Genomic DNA, 20,741 nt, shown 5'->3' with positions numbered 1-20,741 from the left:
AAATACGCATAGCAAAGATTGAGCATTAGATTAGATTGGAGCTAAAGGGCTATTCGCTTTGAAGCGCTATTGTGTGTAAAACGCTCTACATAGTTTCAATTACTTCCCTGCCACAGTGACCTAAGCTCAGATTCTATTTAAAGAAAACTGTAAATAATTGCTACAAATCACAGCGTTCATGTAAATTCTGCTCTACACCTACAATCTACCAACTAACTCGCTAACAATCGTCCCTCCCCCCAAACAGTTTCCAGTACAAAATCCTATTCAACCATCTCGGTATGGCTTTACAATGCCTTGCCCTTCCGCTTCTGTAAGGGGCTCCGGGGCCACAATTTGTTCCGAGCCCTGAACGGGTTGCTGTCGGGGCCGACTAAACAGTAACGGAAGTTCATACATCACCCTTGGAAATACATTAGCTCTAAATCTTCATCAATCTCCGATAGTGTCCGCTGCTGCTTCGTTGCTTCTCGAGTCACTGAGTGGCCCGGCTGCCACTGCACTTGCCCTTGTTTTCACTCTCAATGACTTACACACACACCAACCCTTCAGCCCGAGGACGTCCCTTCTCCGTTTTCCGTTAGTCAGCGATTGGCCGCCTCTTTAAGCAAGCGCTCGAAACCTACACGCATGTGAGCACAGGACGACTGTATTTCGATGGGGAAACAAGATTTATGTTGCAAAATACGTTTTCATCGTTCCAATTGCTATAAATCTTGTACCAAAACGATGGCCCCCATCTGTACGTCCCGTCCTACCGCACATTACGTCCCGCTATGTATGTCTGCGGACGCCGAGTGTCTTGCGGTAAACCATAAGGCTCACCGGAACTCCGACCGGAGCTTGGAAAGAAAATGGCAGCAAAACTAGCAACTAGCAGAAGAAATCCGTGAAGCTTCCTCCGTGCCATTCTTGGTTCCCGAGACAGCTAGCTGCAGCTCCGTTGGAGTGGAGTGAAGAAGCAGAGTGAACATTATCCTCTTATCGTTCGGTTTTGAATCTTTTCTTCATTTGCTCCAATAGTCTGGTGTGCATGTTTCCATTTTGTATAAATCGTCGGCAGCAGAGATTTGAGGAGTTGCGGGTTGTAAACGGCACACAACAACTGTCTTAGCGACGCTCCTGTCTAAGGCAAACGTCCAAAGTTAAGAAAAAATGCTTTACGAATTGTATTGCAATAAAAAAAGTAGACTCCGCTCATACTTTGCTACCGTTCAGTTTATGATTTGCTGTATCTTCGTTTTATTACCCACCGTTTCCGTAGCCCCAAGACAGCGGGAATCGGAACAGCGGGATCGCTGTTTGCATGCTGGGATTATTAAGAACTATTGGAAGGATGCGACGAGTCCGAACGTGACGGTAACTCTTCTCTCGATAGGACGATTTCTTTTTGTTTTAGCATCTTAACAAGAGATTTTGTTCTGAGAACGTGGAGGCAAATGGTACCGAGCACTAGCAAAAAAAAATACAATAATCTTTTATCATGTTCATCTTGAGCAAACGACTTTACTCAATATCAAGTGCTATCGAATTTGTTTTCTACCTTTTTTTTATAACTTCATGCTTCTAACTCAAAAGAAGCCAGTATCTATGAACCATACATTTGCATCCAATGTACTCGATTGAATATGTTTCTTTCAAGTTGGACGTCCGCCGCGATCCGATAAAGCGGATTCGACCAACAAGAAATCCACTTAGGTAAATATTTCCCACCAGACGTGCAACCAAACGCCGTTGCGAAGAGTGTTGCGCTCTTCGCTTGGCAAACATGGTAGATGAGCACGTTTTTTTCTTATTCTTCTTTTTGTTCCTGTTTTGGCATGCTCGTTAGGTTCTTTTTTTCCACTCGCATTCCCAGCGGCTTTCGGTCTCTCTATCTGCTGGCGGGGTCATGCGATAACCTAGCGTAGCATGTTTAACATCTTCGTGTGGATAAGATGCAATAAATCATAAATTGTCGGAAACAGGACTACGTAAACAATGTTCACAACGAGTACAAACACACACACACACACATACAAACACACGCACAAAATGCAACCGTACAATTGTGTAAAGGTTCCCACTCCTTCCCAAGAGATTGTTCTTTCGGCCGTCGCTGCTGCTGCTGCTACTGTTCTTGGCAGTTGTTTTTGCTGATGGTGGCCGTTCCTTGCCTGCTTGTTTGGACGAAGAAAATTCAACTCCCTCACGGCACCTCTCGGCATCCACACGGCATAAAACACATCCGAGAGCATGTGTTTGCATACATATACACGAGAGCCGGTCGTTCGGTCGTAATCCAGCAACTTTGTTTGGTCTTTTTTGCTATCTTTATCAAACTACTGCACTGGCAGTGCCGCCGTTTGCTTGTGTGAAAACATGTCAGATCCGATTGTCTTCTCACTTTAGAATTTAATACACAATCCCACAAGGACACACGGATTGGCGAACGGGGCAGGCACATGCTGCTGCTGCTGCTGCTTCGACATGTTCAGTAGCTTGATTTGACTGTCGACGTTAATGCCTCCGAAGCGGAGCGAGTGTGGACCGAGGCGTGTAGTAAAGGCACGCAGCCGGAACATCCTTACTGACATATTTCAAGATTAAACTCGTGTACTTTTGCCAAGCGGATGGGAAACGAGACCGGTCCGGAGTATGACAATTGTCGTGATTAGTTACGTTGGCCTTAATCCGATTGTCTTGCACGAGACAGCCGGTTCACTTAGCTCGAGCCCAGCAGCAGGGCATTAGTTAAAGCTCCTACTAGTGCTAGAATTTAATTTCAAGCGATTGCGGTTTAATTAAAAAAAAACCACCATAATCCTTGGAAACATCGCTTTCGAAAGCTATCAAACGAAATTCATTGAAATGGACCGTTTTATTTATGATGTTGATATTGATTGTTTGACTTCAATATCGAACCGAAAGGGAGTCGAAAAAAAACAGTTTTAATTTTGCTTTTACACCGATTTTAACGGTTCGTTTTAAGGAGCTATCAATACGATGCCTTTCCGAAAGGGATTCGAATTGTATCGATGCAAACAAACGCGGTGTAATTAGGCTATTAATAAGATTTATCTTTCTCTGAGGTTTATCTTTCTCAAGGATACTTCAGTTTTTTTCTCCTCCCAAAGTAGCGAGAAAAGGATTCGTTTCATGTTTCCTCTTCGAAGCGAAGCGAAGCAAGTTTTTTTTAGCACTCTTATCCTAATGCTCAATCTTTGAACGCGCAGTGAAAATGTTCAGCTGTATTTTTTTAGCCGCTCGCAATAATTGCTTGAAATTTAACAAAAAATGTAACCAAAAATGAGGAACCAATTGGAAATACACAAATAACTCCCAACCAAATAAACCATTCAAACAATCGTTCACGGGTAACATAAGTCGGCAGAGAATAAAGACAGTAGAAATAAACCAGGATAGCAGGCTTAAAGAGAACGTTTAAGAGACGGCGAAAAAAGGAAAAATAAACCTGTTTTTGAGAGGAGAGCGGGAGAGAGTTTTATATAAAGAGAGAGAGAGAGAGAGAGACAGAAAGATAGAGAGAGAGAACAGTTCATACTCGAACAGTAACAAACAGAGAACAAAAGAAGGATCAGCCTGAATTAATCAGCAGAAGTCATAAAAAAAAACATCCTTAGTAATGCCATGACCAAACAATTAAAAAAAAACAGTTAAACACAACAGTATGCAAAGTGGTCTGATCCTTGGCATGTTGCTGATTGAAAGTAGGAGTAGGAAAATCTTTGTTTTGAATCGTGAATCGCCGCAGTTATCATAGACCGTAGGCGGCGAAAGACTCAAGCGAGTCTGTTTGACAGGACGCGAGCACGTGCGTTAGATAAACTAGTACAGCTTCTGAGTGAACCGGGGGAGTGGGGAGTGGTATTTCGTGAGAGGGGAATTACACTCGTGAAAGGGTAGATGCCAAGGGGCTGTGAGGCTGGAGGTGTGAGGGAGCGACTGCGTTTACCTGCGTTGCGACTGGCGGTAGGAAGTGATTACTACGCCTACTTTGCTGGAGCAGTGCGGAACAGGATCGTGCTGCATGGAAGCTCGGGACGAAATGGTGTTCAGCGATACACCGCCAAGCGATCCACGCGGTGTGGTGAAGATGGACGTGGCCATATCGTCGTCACTTTCGGAAAATCGGCGCGTGCTGAGAATGAACGGTGAAGAGAAACGAGATAGAAAAAAGGAACAAAAAAAGACAAAATAGGGGTGAGGGGTGGGTGTGTTGGGAAGTGGTGTAAGCAAGTTAATTGCCGATTAATATGGTGGTTTACAAGCAGGTGTAATCACTATCGCTAACAGTAGGCAATATCATTAACTGGAGATGTATTATACAGGATGCTTGGGAACTGCAAAATCTGTGATTGTATCAAAATGCCTTTGATTGAAAATTGTGGACGGCACAAATGCATTCTTACGAAGAATATTATCGAAGCAATTAAATATTTACAGAATAACTTTGCAAAGGGGTTTGCAGGATTCCGATGCGAAGGATTTCAATTTCAAAAACTATCTTCTATGTAAATTGTACACAAATCACTTGCAAAATATGGGTGCTTTTGGGGACATTCGTAGGACGATGAAATGTGGGCAAGTTAGCAAATATGTTGCTACTTTGTCACTACCAGACCCGAACCAGAAGAGTGAAATTCTAACGCAGCAGTATGCACACTGCACTGACCTTGCACTGAAACGCTACACTCGGGAAACACGACATCGCGAAAATGACGACCAGCGAACGGACAGCAAACGATACGCTTCGGGCCGCAGCCTACTTTGCTCATAAATTAGTGCACTATTTATCACTCCTCTGTGCTCTGTGGGACCGATGGGTGACGACAAGCTTTCGTCTTATGCAGCCGAACGCATGGTAGAAGGTACACAAGGGGACACACATACACACAGACTGGAAGCGATGATTTATCCTACAAAATAATTGTACGACCAATGGACAGTTCCTGCGCTTTCGCCTGCGAATGGAAACGCACCTAATGCCACCGCTGACTGTTGGCTGGTAGCCAAAACAAACGCATGGCAGGGCAACTGAGGCGTACACGGCAAACTTGGAACATCAAAACAACATCGAAGGAAATCCAGTCATAGGACTGTGCTCAGCAGCACATACATTAAGCACATTTAGGTTGTCTTGCAAAGCTCCTTTAGGGACGGCATGGGGCATACGCACCTGGAAGAATCGCGATCTCGTTGAGGCGTTCCGAACAGACTCTTGCGCTGTCGTTCCGGTGTCTTTGGGGCGGAAAATTTCCTGGTCGTCAAACGTGGGCTGCTGCTTGTCTTTTCACTCTATAAAAAGCAATGAAATAATTAAATAATTTTTTAGAGGTTTACCTATTTTCCAAAACAATGAAAGCACACTCTAATTACAGTGCAAACGATACAGGTACTCGTTGAACTGAACTCAACAACTAGACAAACGGTTCATCGTAACTAACGAGTTCAATTTTCCCATCCCACTACACGACACCCAACGGACGGGAACTGTAAAACTGAGGCACCCGAGTCTCCCGAGTACACGGACACGCTGTGGCATGAGCTTAAGCCGTAATAGTAATTTAATGGTAAAGGTCAGTCGGTGTAAGTGGTCAGAGGGACCGTACCTAAAGCCTCTGCCCGAAACTGCAGAGCGAGTGATTTCTAATCCCTTCCCTCCGGGGGTGGGGAGTAATGGGTGGACCGTAAACGTTCGTACCGTACCTTGCTGAAAAGACTGCCGTCTCCGTTGAGCTGCAGGCTGTGCCGATGTTGACACAGCGCTGCATGCGGTATGGCAATGTTGTGGCCAACGCTCGGGCGCCGGTCCATCGGCAGCAGATGGGGCGGCGAGATGCTCTTGGTGGACGTGGCCGTTGTCGTCGTCGTTATCGTAACCGTCGTTGTAGTCGTGGTCGTCAGATAAGGTTGAGTTACGATTTTCGGACCTAAAATCTCGAGCCGTCCCTGCACGATGGTGGCTTGTTCCGACTTTAGCGGAAGTGATTGCTGCTGCTGTAACGGCTGGTGCAGCGGGGAAGGCGCCCCATTAGGAGGCTGCCCGTTCGCGGGGCTGTAGCAGGGAGTGGTCGTTACGGTCGGGGGCGTTGGAGGTGTTTTAATTTGTTGCTGCTGATGTTGCGGCGAATGTTGCTGGTGATCCAGCGTTGGCTGCTGTTGTTTGTCGGGCGTTCTTGATGCTTGTCCCGGTTTCTCCTCCTCCGTTTGGCTTGTGTCCGTCGTGCAGATGGTAGGCGTCGGGGGCGCTGCGGTGGCGAGGGTGGCCATTTTGTGTGCCCTAGGATTAACACGCTCCGGCAATGGGCTGGTGGGCGCTTTCCCGTACTTGAACGTGCCCTCCGTGGGCGTGTCGTCTGATTTATCCTGTCCGCCGGAACCGGTTGATCCTACCAGTGTGACGCTGCTCAGATTGGACGGGGAGGAAGGGCCACTCATGGCCGTTTCTAAAAGATGTACAATGCACAACAAAAGGGATTAGTGCGTGTCGGGCCGGCGATGGGACGGGTTGGTAGGTGTGCAATGCGTCATAAACATTGCTTAATCACCTGTTAAAGTATCGGAGCTACTCGAGCCGGGCATCGTCTTCGGTATTACCAGGTACGAGTCGTCCTGCGGTTGCTGGTGAAGCTGGTGCTGAGATTTACTTTGCAAATGTACGGTGCCTCCCGTTGGAGTTGGTTCGATCGGTTTCTCCTCCACCACCTTCTCGTTCAGATGGTGCGTGCTGTGGATGATTACGGGGCCCACCTGCTCCGGTATCCAGGAGAGGGTTTCCTGCTCCGAGTTCTGGTGATTTTGATAGCCCCGGCGAGATCCCCGAAAGCGTAAACCTGTTGAGTCGCCGCTCATCGAACGATCCCGGTCAGCGCCTTCCGAACAGTAGCCTAGCGATTGTAATGGGAGGAAATTGAATATCGAACACGAACAAGCAATGGTTTACAGCAAACACTGCAGCCTGCTTACCGGAAACGGAGCTCGCTCCGGACGTGCGGCGAGGAGAAGCGCGCCCATCTTGGTACGGTAGCTCAAGAAAGTCGGTCTGATGTTCGCAATCGCACGATGGCTCTACGGGCGGATCGTAGAAAACGCTCTTCAGCGCATTCAGCACCGTTTCACCGTCCGTAAACACTCGATACGTGAGCAGAAATGTGTTCAGAAAGTCTATCGACAGGAACCGCAGATCTGTAAGACGCTGCAGCAAACGCTCCGGTGTGGCATAGCGCACCTGTGGCAGTTTGCACGAGTTCAACGTACGCGAGAAGCGGATGTCTACGTCATCCTTGAAGAGTCGCGGATCGGCCCGTAATGCTTGATGGCCTGCAAGAAGAGATGCTTCAGATTTTAATTTACCAACAATCGGAGCCGCCACATTTGTAGACGGGCAGCCGGTGACATCAAACATGCAACACAAAAGAAAAAAACGGAAGAACATCCAGTTCCCATCGAGGACGGGTGGCGCACAGTGTGCAGTGGGGAGAGAGAAAGAGAGACATAGAGATCGAATCAGGATAACACCAGGATACAACAGCTGTCTGATGGATTGTACTACACTCAACATTCACATACGTGCACACACACACGCACAGCCATTGCCGCTGTCTTACCTCCCGAAGATCCCCCAATTCCCGGCGAAAGTAACGAGTGCATGTGGATATTATCCAAACACTGCGATATGTCACTTATCCAGGCTTCCTTGTCCTGAATGGTCGGCGCTACCAGATGAATTCCATGACGGGCGCCCGATTTTGACTCGACAAATATCTTAAAATCTCGGTTGCCCGCATTTACCGACTCTGTTACGCTCAGCGTACTGCCCCGGGTAGATGCGGAACAAACCGAAGCATCCTCATCGTCGTGCTGCACCTCGCTCGGATCCTCGACCAGCGTTGCATCAGCTAAGGGAATTTTCCCAACGTCCGGCAGAAGATGCAGGCGGCCTCCCGAGGTTCTGAAAAATAATACAAAATATATTAACTACCATTGATGTTTGAACACGAAAAGCCGTTATCGCACAAAACTGTGCTACTGGAAGGTTTCATAAAGCTCAAACGCGTCCTGAAACTTATCCTCAAATATGCGCTTTGCAAGGATTGTGAAAAGTTTCATCGGCACCCGATGAAATGAATCCTGAAATGTTTCACAAACAAGTGAAAGCTCAGTCCAGGGTTCCTTACCTTGTTGCTATAATCATGTGGTTCGAGAAGAGGAAACATTGCCGCACTGCATCACGCTCGCTTTTAAAGGAGGCCAGGCGGCTGCGTATTCGCCCTCGACCGGGCGGCACTTGTACCAAGCTTCCTGCAATGGAACGTAAAGTTTGACAGCATAAAGTCGCATTCTAACAGCATCCCGTGCGGGTTTACCGCTTTCAAGGCAAAAAGCTTTCTCCCCAAACCCCCCTCCCCCCCTTCCCATTGGCAAGATCCAAGCCTCTCTCACCTTGCCGTACAAACACCTGATTGACGTCGAGCAGAATATCGCAGCCCTCGACAATCATTCGCTCGACGGCGAGATTCTTGCGCAGATTCTCCGTTTCCGACACCTCGTCGTGCATTTGACGCGACAGATCCTCGAGCTGCTGGCGCGCATTTTGCAGACTCTTCCGCTCGACATGATCGTGGGGCGTGTGGGCGAGCAGCTCGTGCAGCGTGATGATGTACCGCGGGATCTGATGCATCGGGTAGGTGAGGAACGTTTCGAGACTGCGCCCCTGGCAGGCCGGTTTCGCCTCCAGCCGCTTCAGCACCGTGGCAAAGTTGGTGTTGCTCTTGCACTCGGTCAGCACCTGTAGACTGTAATGGTGGTTGCGCACATACTCCTGGTAGATGCTCAGCATGGGCAGCAGCATGTCGAACAGATCGCCTAGAAATGTATTCGGAAAATTAAAGCTAATTTTATACAACATGATGAATGGGCAGAGAGGGATTGTGAGGCGTGCAGAGGCCGCTAGAAGCGCGATAGGTTTTGAGGGGGGGGGGGGGGGGGGGTGGTGAAGCAAGACGAGCAGATGGGAGGAACCGTGGCACACATGCTGCTCTCCCGGTCGGGCGCGGAGTAGAAGCAATCTTACCAAGCACTAGCGTCGGCCACGACTCCAGTCGTGAGGTCAATCCCTTCAGGAATATCTGGTGCAGGAACAGAACCGTCTCCGAGTTGAGAAAGATCGAGTTGACGTCCTCGTGCGAGCAGGGCGGCCGCTTCGAGCTGGCCGCCATCTTGAACGGGCGCAGGAAGCACGCGACTAGCACCTCCAGCTGCTCGAGGTACTCCTCCTCCGCCTCGACCATGCTGAACACGAGATGGTTCCGCTTGCGCATGCTTTCCGCGTGCGGTGACCGGATGTACTCCTCCACGATCTGCTTCCAGCGCCGGCGGCACAGCCAGCCGCGGAAGAAGCTCTGCACCTTCTTGATTTTGCGCAGCTCGATCGAATCCTGCACCGAGGCGCACAGCCCCGGCAGCGAACCGTGGTCGTCCTGCGAGTCGCCCGGCACACTGAAGCTGCCCCGCCCGACCGGCGTGGCCGAGTAGCTCGAGCGGGTCTCCTTCCTGAGCACACAAATCTAGCCCCGGCCCGGAAAGGGGGGGGGGGGGGGTGGTAGGAAGGCCGACCGCAGGAAATATCGTGAAAACGAAATGTCGACACGCGCCAAAACCGGAAACGAGGAAAGTCAAAACAATAATTAGTTCGTAAGAGTGTTGCACAGGCCGCGCACCCGCGTGCAAACAACCCACCACTCTATTGTGCCTCCCCTTTTTCTTTCCCACCCTCCCAGCCCCCTAATGCCGGCCATCCCAGAAACCGCTGAACGCTTCCGGCAAAGCTTCCGGCCGACGTCGTTGAAGTGTAGCGTGAAGCGAAAGGCAAGCAACAACTAAGGACGATTAATAACCTTTTTCGTCGTGCCTCGGCGTCCCACAGGACACAGCGCCACACTCTCACACACACACACATACACACAGAGAAACAAACAAACTCGAGCCCGCTGGTATCCCTTCCTCGCCCAGGCACTTCTCCCCCCCCATTCTTACCTCGGCACGTAGCTTCCGTATTTCCGAAGCCAGCTCCTCGCACTGCTGAGTGTACTGCCATTTGGCCGTTTTCTCGCTTTCGACCACTTGCAACAGATGGACATGCTTCTGCTCGAGTTCCTCCTTCTGGAGTAGCAGTTTGTTGAAGCTGGGCGGTGTTTGTTCAACGGAGCGCATGAGGGAAGGTCGAAGATGGACAAGAAAAATGTATTTTTATTTATATGAACTGAACTGCTCGGGCTCGTCGGAACGCGGGCACAGCGAAAGAGAGAGTCGTTGCTTGCTGCCATTGCCATAGTCAAAGGGAAAGTGCACCTTAACTAGAGAGCGAGCCTTCAAAGCCAACAAGTGTACTAATTAAAATGCAATCAGTTGAAGAGCGTTTTGGTGGCAGAATGGCGACGAACTCCCGGTGTTACCGTTTTCGCTATGCCTTCTCACTTTCTAATGAATATGTATGAGGACTGTGTGAAGAATTAAAACATGAACCAGGGCACGTGCGGTGGGAAACTAGTAGAAGCAAAGGCACGCGCAGGGGAGATTTATTACACTTGTCTTTTGCCGTATGAAAAATATTGTCATTATACATGTAAAATTATGCACTAACTATTTCCTTCCACGAAATGGGGCTAGCTGCTATTAATAAGGGTCGTTTTTGGTGTTTTTTAGGCAAGCCTGAACCTGAATAATGAACACACTTACCTTGCCTCTCTTATTGCAATAATCCAGGCTGAGCACTCTGACTCAGTGGCGGCGCGCAGTTCGTACTGTCTCTGATTTTCTCGTCGGTAGCAAATAGTGAAGCAATGCTGGAAAAGGAAGAACAAATGAGATACGAAATTAAGAAAGTGAAGACACAATCACTAGGATTATTGCTATTCCTATGATCTTTTACAACAAATAACTCCCTGCTTGGAAGCCTTTCAGGAATATTAACAGACATTTTCATAATAACATGCTTGGAACTATTGTAAACCACAACAATCCAGCTCACGATCAGTATAAGTGAAAAACTGAGATAAAATGTTCAGCTGAAACAATTCAATTACAGCGACGAGTTTTAAAGAGAACATTTACATTGCCCTACCATGCATTTTCAGCATTTCTCACGATTACGGCCAGCTGGGAGCCATCACTTGGGAAGCAAAATGCACTTGAGCTCAGAAAGTGAAATATTACACCCCGGGAATGCCGCGTACCGCCCGGGAAAGATCGGATTTATGAATCTATAAATACGACGCACGGTTTGTCCAGCGAGCTTTCATCCTTTCATTCCTATTCCACCATCTTCCATCGGTGTTACTCAGCGACCGAGGAGCCGACTCCTTTCAAACACTCTACCCACTCGTATCTCACTCGAAGCTTGGGATTGTAATCAAATTTCCTTCCGCTCCGCTGTCTCTCTCTCTCCAGTGCGGTTGTGGCAGCATTGTTGAAACCCATTTGTCTACATTCATGACCAGAGGCAATCGTTCCGTTGTGCTCTTCCAACACACACACACACAAGAGATGACCACAGTAAGAATGGAAAGAACTCTGTATGATGCTCTGGTACCGTCGTAACGTGAATAACGAACTTCGTGTCCCTGCAACGCCATGCCTCGCGAGGCGTTTCGCTGACCCGTTTCCGAAGGCGCAGTGGGGAAACAAGAAGTAACAGTGCAACAATAAAACCGTCCATAGTAAGGGAAAGCACTACGGGAAACGGAACGATACGTTTTGAAAAATTCATCCAACGCAAACACACTCCACGACGACGACAAAGACGGTAAGGGTGCAGGGTTCGTTGAAAATCCCTGAAGTAAATCTCCAACACAGCACAGCAACCGCTCCTGCTGCACCTGGAGCGTTGGGTCGATTAATTTTTAAGCACTCTTGCAATGCTTTATTTAAGTGTTTTATTTGTGCGCGAGATGAAGTCCGCAAATTTGATCAAGCGTTGTTTTCATACATCCCGCTTGCCCTCCCTGTGCATGTGGAGCATTCTGGGAGCAACACAGTGCAGCAGTAAGATCTTACCACAGCAGCCAAACAACCGCATCTGCATCCAACTGTGTGTAAAAGTTCGCACGGGCAATACAAAAAGCTCACCCCCGCTACTATACGCGCGGCAACGGTGAAGCATTTTCATCATCCCATTTCACTAATGGCAATGTGGTGCAAAACACTCCAAGCTCCCTGGCACTGTCGGAGACCGCGAAAGCTCCCGGCCTGCTGCTGCTGCTGCTGCGGCTGCGGCTGTTTGCAATGCTCGAGGAATTGGTAGCATCGGGAGCAGAAAACAGAAAACTCATTACACAACCGAAACCGAACCGAGGGTTCGAATTAAATTCCTCTCGCCGGCTTAACACCTCCTACTCTTCCCAGCTCTCCCTTTCTCCCTCTCTATGTTAACTTCTGTACGGGGTGCTCTTTTTGCCAGGGCGCACTTGCAGGCACCATACCATCGTTGATAGCATAGGTTCTCTGCTTGGCAGGGATGTGAAGGGCTGCTTGAAAAGTGTGATTTGGCCATAATTGCCAGCAGCTGTGACGGAAGAGCGGGATTAATTATTCGCACCATAAACGACCGTCGCCGTGGGGAAGGAGTGGAGTGGAGCGAGTGAAGCTTTCACCCAAAAGGGGCCCATCATCACTATCGCATCTCTCATCGTTTCTCGCGTTTGCATGTTTAGAGTGAATTAGCTTAACCGTAAGCAGGTTCGTAAGCACACTCGTGTGGCACGGTTGTTTCAGCTTTGAGCACGTTGATGCTGAAGTATTCTCAACTCAACAGGACACAAATGAGATCACTTCGTGTGCGAAGGGCTATTGTTGGTGTGTGTGTCTGTTATAATTTACCCAAATAAGATTCACAGCAGCATTGGACAAACTTCCAGCAGCAGTTCGATTGCTGTTTCTATAATTGATCATAAACAAATAGATCGGACCAGTGCGGCGGTGTCTTCATCAGTGGGGCGAGTTGTTGTTGATATTTTTTACAGCATACCCAAATAAGCCCCGCTCACTCACTTGGCATTATCAATTCATCGGCATTATGAATTAATCATGATGCAACATAACCGTACCAGCAGGCATCGGACCGAGCATTGAGTTTTGGCATTGAAAAGCCACCGATGGTTAGCGCATGAAATTGGTATAATTCGGTTAAATTGGCTGGGCGGGTTCGGGGCATAGCAGAAGAGGGGGCAACATAAAGGGGATGACAAAGAAATTCAGAAATAACCATCCAGCCACCCACCCGCCATCTCGCAATTTCCGCTTGCTCGTCACCGATTCCATGGAACGGATCAATCGCTTTGACAAGTCAATCCCACTCCTCACCACCATCTCGCAGCTCGCGCCTCTCCCTACCGCGACGTCCTAGCGACGTCAAGTGGACGATAAATTTTCAATCCGGCAGATAAGCTGCAGAAGAAAACTTTTCGATTTTAGCGACAACAACCGCACCGTACTTGCTGTCCCCGTTTGTTTCACGCCAGCCCGTCCCTCGTGGTGGGATTTCTTCGACATTTCTTGTTGCTTCTTGTTGACGCACGACTGCACGCTCAACGAATTTCGCAAGGATAAGCTGCCGAGCGCTCGGGCCCGAGTTTTTCGCAACCCCAAGCACCAACGTCAAATGAGAAACGACGCGCGCGTTCCCTGCCGAACGTTCGAATTTTCCGTCAAGCAGAGCTGCACGTGGAACAAAGGAGATTAAAAATTATGTTCTCCGGTAGGTAGACGGGCGCTGCTGCTAAGGTTTGATAAAATGAATTTCAAAATGGACGACACGTCACTGACCTCGACAGGAGCGCGCCCGTTCGACTTTAACATTCGCCCGGATTCGGATGTTCTGGCATGTATTCCTACATGGAAGAAAACCCGTGTTCGCTTTAACTACACCGCCCTACACAAGGAAACCCGAGCACGAGTCGAGCTGACAATGGGCGGCAGAGCACGGTGTACTTCTTGGGGCATATGTTTTATTCATGTGGCTTTCTTATTACGTTATCAAGTAGCAGTAGCACGGGAGAACACCAGAAGCCGCCGCAAGCATTGAACCGGAGAGGTTTGCAACGGTTTTGATCTCGTGCGCCTCGTTGTCTTAATTTTGCCGTTCTTCAACTTTATCTCAGGTTGTTCATGAATATCTGATTAACTCTCCTGCGCCTGTTGCTCCGCTCCGTTGCATCCGTTCTGTGCCGTCCTTTTCCATCTTCCATTTTGGGCACCGCCCGCACGTGCCTATTATTGAGATGTGCTGTTGTTTTGTTGGTGGGTGGCCTCCATGTTCAAGCTTGCTTTTTTTAATCCACACCGTCGTGATTGGTTGTGATGATTTTGGAGGAAAAACTTTTCACATTTCGGAATAGCGAAACAGGTGAAAGAAAAAACAAACCACCCGAACCCGTCTGCGCTAGGCAACACGCTCCGCAACCGGTGAAACATTTTCTATCTTGCGCGATAGAAAGCAAAAGGAAAAGGACGCACTGAGTGGAGGTGCAATTCCACTAAAAAGCTATTCCTTTTACAGTCGATAGCACTTTTCGATTCAATTTCATTTTTCATTGTAACACACTGCAATCGTTTCACATATCCCGAGCGCGGCAGTATGTGCTAAACGCCAAAGAAAGATTGTTTCTCGTGCAATAATCAATGATTTATGTTCGCACGTTTTTGCACCAGCGTAAAGTCTTTGTGCCTTTACGGCTTATGAGTCCCAGCAACATCCGCAAATTCGCTCTAGCTCCAACCAACACATCGTTTGTGTGTGTGGGTATGGGTTTAATGTTACACTTCCACAGAAAAAGTGTAATCTAACACCTGCCGCGCGACTTACAGTGCATAAACGCGCCCGAACAATGATTGTCACACATCGCCCTGGTGCGGCCCAAAAGCGACGGGTCGGGCCATAAAAAAGCCGAAACGAATGTTTCACGTGCTGGTAATAAACTGCGTATGTGATAAATTGGTCTCATATATTAATTTCTCTCCCAAACTCTAGCCCCATTCGTCTACTCGCTTCCCGGGTGAATCGGCACCAGGCGCCTTTCGTCTTCTTCAGCTTGAATTAACCACGGGCAGAAGGATTAGCCAGCATTGCGCAAGGAATAAGCACCGAATTTGGGACGAAAAAACCTCAATCAAAACGATGACATTTTTCCCACTGCGACGGAAAGGATATCTGGACCTGGCGTACGTGCAACGTCTTGGGCTAGGGCGATGTCGGTACCTTATCCCCTGCTGGGGATGTACGCGCTTCGTACAGCAAGTTCAAGGACGAAAGATCCGAGGACGAGTGTGGTTGTAAAAAAAGAAGAAGAAACAGGAGCCCTAATCATAAACGATAGGGAAAATTGATTTTACTTCCGCAACGATAGCGAACGACGTCGAGGACGGAGGCGACAACTATGGTGTTGGTGTTGGAATATTGTCGATGCTAAACGTACCTGTAATTTTTCTTCCTTAATAATTTTCGGAGCTTGACCGGTACTGGTTGATATGGGGGGTCCTGATATCGAGGGGGCTGAAACAAGCCGCTCACAGTAGCAGCCCTCCAGGAAGATGAGTCCGGAGGGCCGCGACGATTGCTCGGATTCGTAGTAGAAGAGTAAATTCTGCGAAAAAAAAAACGGGAGTAAAAAGCAAGGGGCTACAATTAGTATAATTTCGTAATGGTGATTGCTTTTGGGGGTGATTAGGGCGCCACAAAGCTTGTGGTGTGGCGACGACCAGCTTACCACTTACCTGATAGAGCACAAACCATCGCATCTGCCATTTGTTATTATCGGATGTGCGCTTGTGTAGGTAGCCGTGCTGGAAAGGAAGCAACAGAGGAAAAAGATTAATTGATATAGACGCACCGAGCTTTGCGGAGCTTTAGCTTTACTCGCTTTATGAGCTTAGTGTACACGGTGGCCCGGGGCCCGGTACACGACTCATACTTCGAGAGGCATCATTTTGAACGACGACATTATCCAAGAACCTACGACACTATAAAACAAACTGTTCCCCACGGTACGTCGTATCCTGTGAAATCCTCGGTCGGCTTTACTCTTTGGTCTTGTTTCCCCGTCCCGTCAGTCTCCTCGCCCCGAGAACCCCGGGTTGTACACGATGTACTCTAAATTGATATTGGTTTAACCCAGCGCAACAAGCAGCAGCAGCTGGGATCGTGCGACACCAACGGCATGATGGTCCCCGCATCCGACCGAAACACCGACCAAGGACCGAGCACGACGATGCTCAATTAGATGAAAATATGTGTTCTACCCGTCCAAGTGAGGGTAAATAACTGTTACGACAAAACTTTTCATGCTCGCACAGCATCATCGCACTCGACGGGGGAGTTAGTGTGTGGGAGAATGGGGGGGAGAATGTTTGGTCGAAACCATGAAACATCATGCGCCGTGGCCTGTTGTTTGTGCTCCCAGACAAATGCGAACTCCGGTACATGTCCTACACGCCCAGCACAGCAGGGTGCTTTTGGACAAAAAGTTTGCTACACCAGTCCGAATTTAAATGAAAGCATGTACACGGAGGTACATGCTTGGTTTTGTTAATCTCTTCCCAGCTCTACTTACCATCGAATGATCATACTGCGCCCGATCGGACAGCATAATCAGCTGGTTCTCGTTTACCCGCACGGAACGCTGCATTTTGGGGCTGAGCATTGATGCGGACGGTTGAAGAGAGGAAGAGTGGAAGATCGCAAAACGGTACCGAAACTCGGTGTCACGCCGCTCCTGCACACGGAGTAGATTTAGGGATATCTTCCCGCGCACACACTACACTGGTGATACTCTTCAAAAACTGTCACTTCGATTGGTCGATCGATCACGGCACGGCTCACCATAGCAACGGCATACGCAGCTCACTGGCGGACGGCAACCAGGCCGTTTCTCGTCTACACTGTGCCATCTTCACCGTTACTCTGTACCTTTAGTGCCGTCACAGTAAAGCACACGCATACACACAAGCACACAAACAGATTCAGTTACTGGCCACTTTACTTCTGTGTCCGTATGGCACAACACCACCCTTAACTGTCATAATACTGGAGCACGGTTCTCTCGATGGCGATTCGATTTTCACAAAGCAGTGCATTGTTTGAGCACGGGTCGGAAACCTCTCCTCGTGGCCGTCAAAGTATTGCTGAAGGGCCACCACCTGCGCCACCACCACCACCACCACCACCACTGTCACTGTGTTTTGGGGGTTGCTATTTGTTCAGGTTTGTTGTCTTTCGCCGATGCTCGTCACTGGCCCGGTATGGCGGGCAGAAGTAGACCGGCTGGAGCAGCGGCAATGGCGATGAGAAAACGTCATTGTGCCCGGCAACGGTGTTTCAGCCCCCTCGTCGGCCGCCGTTAAAGTTTCGCTGGTGTGCGGGAAGTTGTCGCGGGTTCGGTCGAATGTCCCCGCGCCGGAGTTGGTCGCACCGTCGGTTACGCTCGATGAAGAAACGATGGAGTGCGGCCCTTAGAAATTCATTATTTACCAATGGCTGCTGCTGATGATGAGCTACGCCGTGTTTTTTTTTTTTTTGTTTTTTTTGTTTTTTGTGTGTGTGTTTGGTCCCAACCCCTCGCCTAGTCCATGCTAATCATGACGCGGTAGCTGACGATACGAGAAAGAGAGAGTAAACAACAAGAGGGCAGATGAATAATAGCGACTTAACAGTGCTTTCTGGAGACGTCTCACAAAAAATCGTCCCCTTTTTTATTTTCCTTTTCCATAATAAAGTGAACGCCGATGAAACTGGCAAGCTGCTACCGTGTTGAGCAATTATATCTGTCCTTACACTTTTTGCGTATAAATTTGATTGAGTGTACATGAAGCAGGACATTAAGAAAAACACCCAACCATCAACACATAAACAGCGTATTTATTGATGCTGGGAAAGAAATGAAGAGTGTTTTAATTTCAGTGGAAAACTCATGCGGTTTCGCACATTTCCACCTGGGGCTTAACCACGCATCTGGTGTTTGCGGTTGGCGGTTAGCTTTGACTTAATCTGTTCGCGGTTCGAGGATAAAGGGGAGGAGCGCATAAATCACTCTCCCTCTCGGTGCCAATCGAGGAGGGGAAGGAGCGGTCGGGAGGAAAGAAATCTAAACACCCATAACAATAATCCATTTACACTCGATCAACCTGCCGCCACCATCCTTCAAAGCGGGGCAGAAGGGGGTTTCAATTCGCTCCGCTCTCCGTTTGATCTCTGAGCCGATTGGTGTTAAATTACCAGATTTATGGCACCATTTGGCAAGTAGCAGAGCCGGTAGCGCTGTGCGGCATAATATTTGCTGCCGATCTTCTCGTAGCAGCTCGAACAGAATGGACGAGCATTCTGAGGGCTGGCAGGATCTGGCCACGCTCCTTCCAAGATCCTGCTAATGGAGACAAATGAACCTTTTGCACGCGAGGCTTGGCAAGTCGGAAGCGGTAACCAGCCACACTCACAATCTTCCCACGGCACAGAGCACGAAGAAAAATGACGCAAAACCATCATTTGCTGCTGTTGCCGTGCTGTGGCGGATGATGTTGTTGTTGTTAGTGGTGGTGATAATGGAGTCCAGCCGGAGTCGTTTCGCTTTTAAACCCTTTGAAGAGGGCTTTTGCTTCAAAATTATGTGCCACTGATGAGGACGTGATGGACGTGAACGTGGCCGTGTGGTTTTTGTAACTCAAATTTACAGCTCCAGCGATACGCAAAAGTTCCTCTACTGGGCGTATCAAAGACATGGCACGATAGGTAGGTGGAACGATGTTGGACAACGGAGAGATTAGAAGTAGAAGCTAAATTCCAATATAAAAAACTGTTTCAAACTTTTACAGCCCGAGTGCCTTGTATGATGTGGTCAACAACCTTCCAGAGCTTTTTTCATCTATTTTATGGTTCGGAAAAGTTTGGCGCAGGGTTTTATCCATTCGAGGACTTTTCGTACAGTTAGTACTGACACAAAGGAAACTCTGTCTCTCTCTCTCTCTCTCTCTCTCTCTCTCTCTCTCTCTCTCTCTCTCTCTCTCTCTCTAGATAAAAGTCCACAGCAGTGATGTGCACAAGTATATCCTTCTTGGAATGTTTTTTTTTCTTCTAATCATCCCCCATACAAAACGTCCAATTATTTCGTTCGCATATCCTTTGCCTCGCACGTGGATACAACTCTGCGCCCCACGTGACCAGTGAAATATGATTAGAAAAATAAACCAAATTCCAAAGGGGATTCCGATAACCAAAGGAGTATAATTTAGTGCGGAGTAATACAAAACCCATTACCATTCACGACGAAACGATGTGCACGCGGATCGAAAGAGCGAAGGAAGCGGAACAGTGGATCACTACTACAACCTAGCGGTTCTCCTTTTGCTTATCTCACAATGCAGCACGCGCGCTCTCTGTATCAGGGGAACAATATTTCAATGGCTTCAATCGATAACCAATAATGGCTGAGAAGCAAAACGCTTCCCACAATTCCCGCGTACGGACTTGTTTATCCCGGTTCGATCACCGAGATGGAGACGCCTGGTCGATGAAAATGACATTTTGTGTAGTGCACACACGCCGCTCACATACGTTCGACCACCGACTTTCCATACACACATACACACAGCGTACGCATAGATAGCGCACAGTGTAAGCAGCAAATGTAATCCACCGTAAGGGGATGATCGATTTTTCGTGACTTCAATATTTAAATTGCCTCGGCCGGCTGGGCTGTGGATGGTGCAACTGTCCGCTGCGTCCGAAGCAGGGTAGAATTACCCGGCATCAAAATAAATGGGAGGTAAATATTCAATCAGCCTGATGGACGTTACTTTCCTGCTGCCGATCAGCCCGCGTCAACCTACCCACAGGAAGCAGCACCTGAAAGCCATCCCCTTCTTGGTTGCTTTTGGTGGAGCTGGTAGAGCTTTTCCCACTGCAGCAGCGCTGCTTGTCTTAGCGATACGCATAAACTGTCAACAAATGAGAGCAAATCAGTGGCAGAAAGGGGGATTGTTGTGTCTCGGTGCACTGCAGAAAATACGCGCTGGAAAACAAGTGCCATCTCCTTCCAGCTCTCACCAATCCAAGCAACGTCAAAGACCGTCAAGCCAAACCGAACCGAGTTGACGACCGGTCGACGATCGGGACAATGCACTTGTCTGCTTGCACTGCTGCTGCACTGCTTCTGTCCGGAAGCTGCCGGGATTGCCGTTGCCATTGCCACTAAGAGCATTATCGTACTCGTCGTACTTCTCATTACATACCACTGCTCGAGGTGCACTTTTTCCAACCCATCATCATCATCATCATCATCATCATCATCGTTTGTGTTCTCGCATCGTCGTCGTCGTCACGTCTGGCTTGTCTTTTGCTTCCGCTTAAGCATACCGTTAGCAGCGATTTTGTACCTCGACGAGGTGACATTGATACGGAAGTACAGAAGCACGTCACCCTTCACCGTGGATGGGAAAAGTTGCCTCTCTGTGGCTGACAATTGGAAACCAATTCAATTGGAAAAGCTAGTCTTCATCCAGTTGTGTTTTATCCTGCTAGTGCACTGACCCAAGTCATGGGCAGAAGGTTTGTTTTTTTTTCAACATTTGAATCCACTTGAAACATATTTATAAATGCTTCTTCACCCTTTTTCCATCCCCAGTGCTCGAGCAAAGTCGAGCTTTAGTTGCCGGTTGAAACCGTTTAGGCAAAAAGAAACGAGCAAACCCGCTTG

General features: G+C 48.4%; 1 protein-coding gene across 6 annotated transcripts in view; it reads right to left on the bottom strand.

Moving 5' to 3' along the window:
• The window catches only part of LOC120948577 (ras-specific guanine nucleotide-releasing factor 2-like), a 44,001-nt gene extending 26,427 nt beyond the window's left edge, over positions 1–17,574 (bottom strand). For 4 of the 6 annotated variants that reach the window (XM_040365081.2, XM_040365085.2, XM_040365082.2 and 1 more), the window contains exons 1-14: positions 16,608–17,574; positions 15,772–15,840; positions 15,474–15,641; positions 10,741–10,847; positions 10,039–10,186; positions 9,077–9,569; positions 8,446–8,868; positions 8,181–8,304; positions 7,611–7,954; positions 6,970–7,338; positions 6,552–6,890; positions 5,710–6,449; positions 5,180–5,298; positions 3,956–4,141 (exon numbers count right to left, since the gene is read on the bottom strand). In XM_040365081.2, coding sequence (XP_040221015.2) covers positions 3,956–4,141; positions 5,180–5,298; positions 5,710–6,449; positions 6,552–6,890; positions 6,970–7,338; positions 7,611–7,954; positions 8,181–8,304; positions 8,446–8,868; positions 9,077–9,569; positions 10,039–10,186; positions 10,741–10,847; positions 15,474–15,641; positions 15,772–15,840; positions 16,608–16,697 — 3,719 coding nt within the window. In that variant the 5' untranslated portion in view covers positions 16,698–17,574. The remainder of the gene's footprint in view (positions 1–3,955; positions 4,142–5,179; positions 5,299–5,709; positions 6,450–6,551; positions 6,891–6,969; positions 7,339–7,610; positions 7,955–8,180; positions 8,305–8,445; positions 8,869–9,076; positions 9,570–10,038; positions 10,187–10,740; positions 10,848–15,473; positions 15,642–15,771; positions 15,841–16,607) is intronic. The other 2 variants (XM_040365087.2, XM_040365089.2) reach the window with 2 other exon arrangements.
• Between the last annotated feature and the right edge of the window lie 3,167 nt (positions 17,575–20,741).

The sequence above is a fragment of the Anopheles coluzzii genome, chromosome 2 (genome assembly GCF_943734685.1).
Source record: "Anopheles coluzzii chromosome 2, AcolN3, whole genome shotgun sequence".
Classification (NCBI taxonomy): Eukaryota; Metazoa; Arthropoda; class Insecta; order Diptera; family Culicidae; genus Anopheles; species Anopheles coluzzii.
Note: the sequence above shows the minus strand (reverse complement) of the source record. Positions and strands in the feature narration are given on the sequence as shown.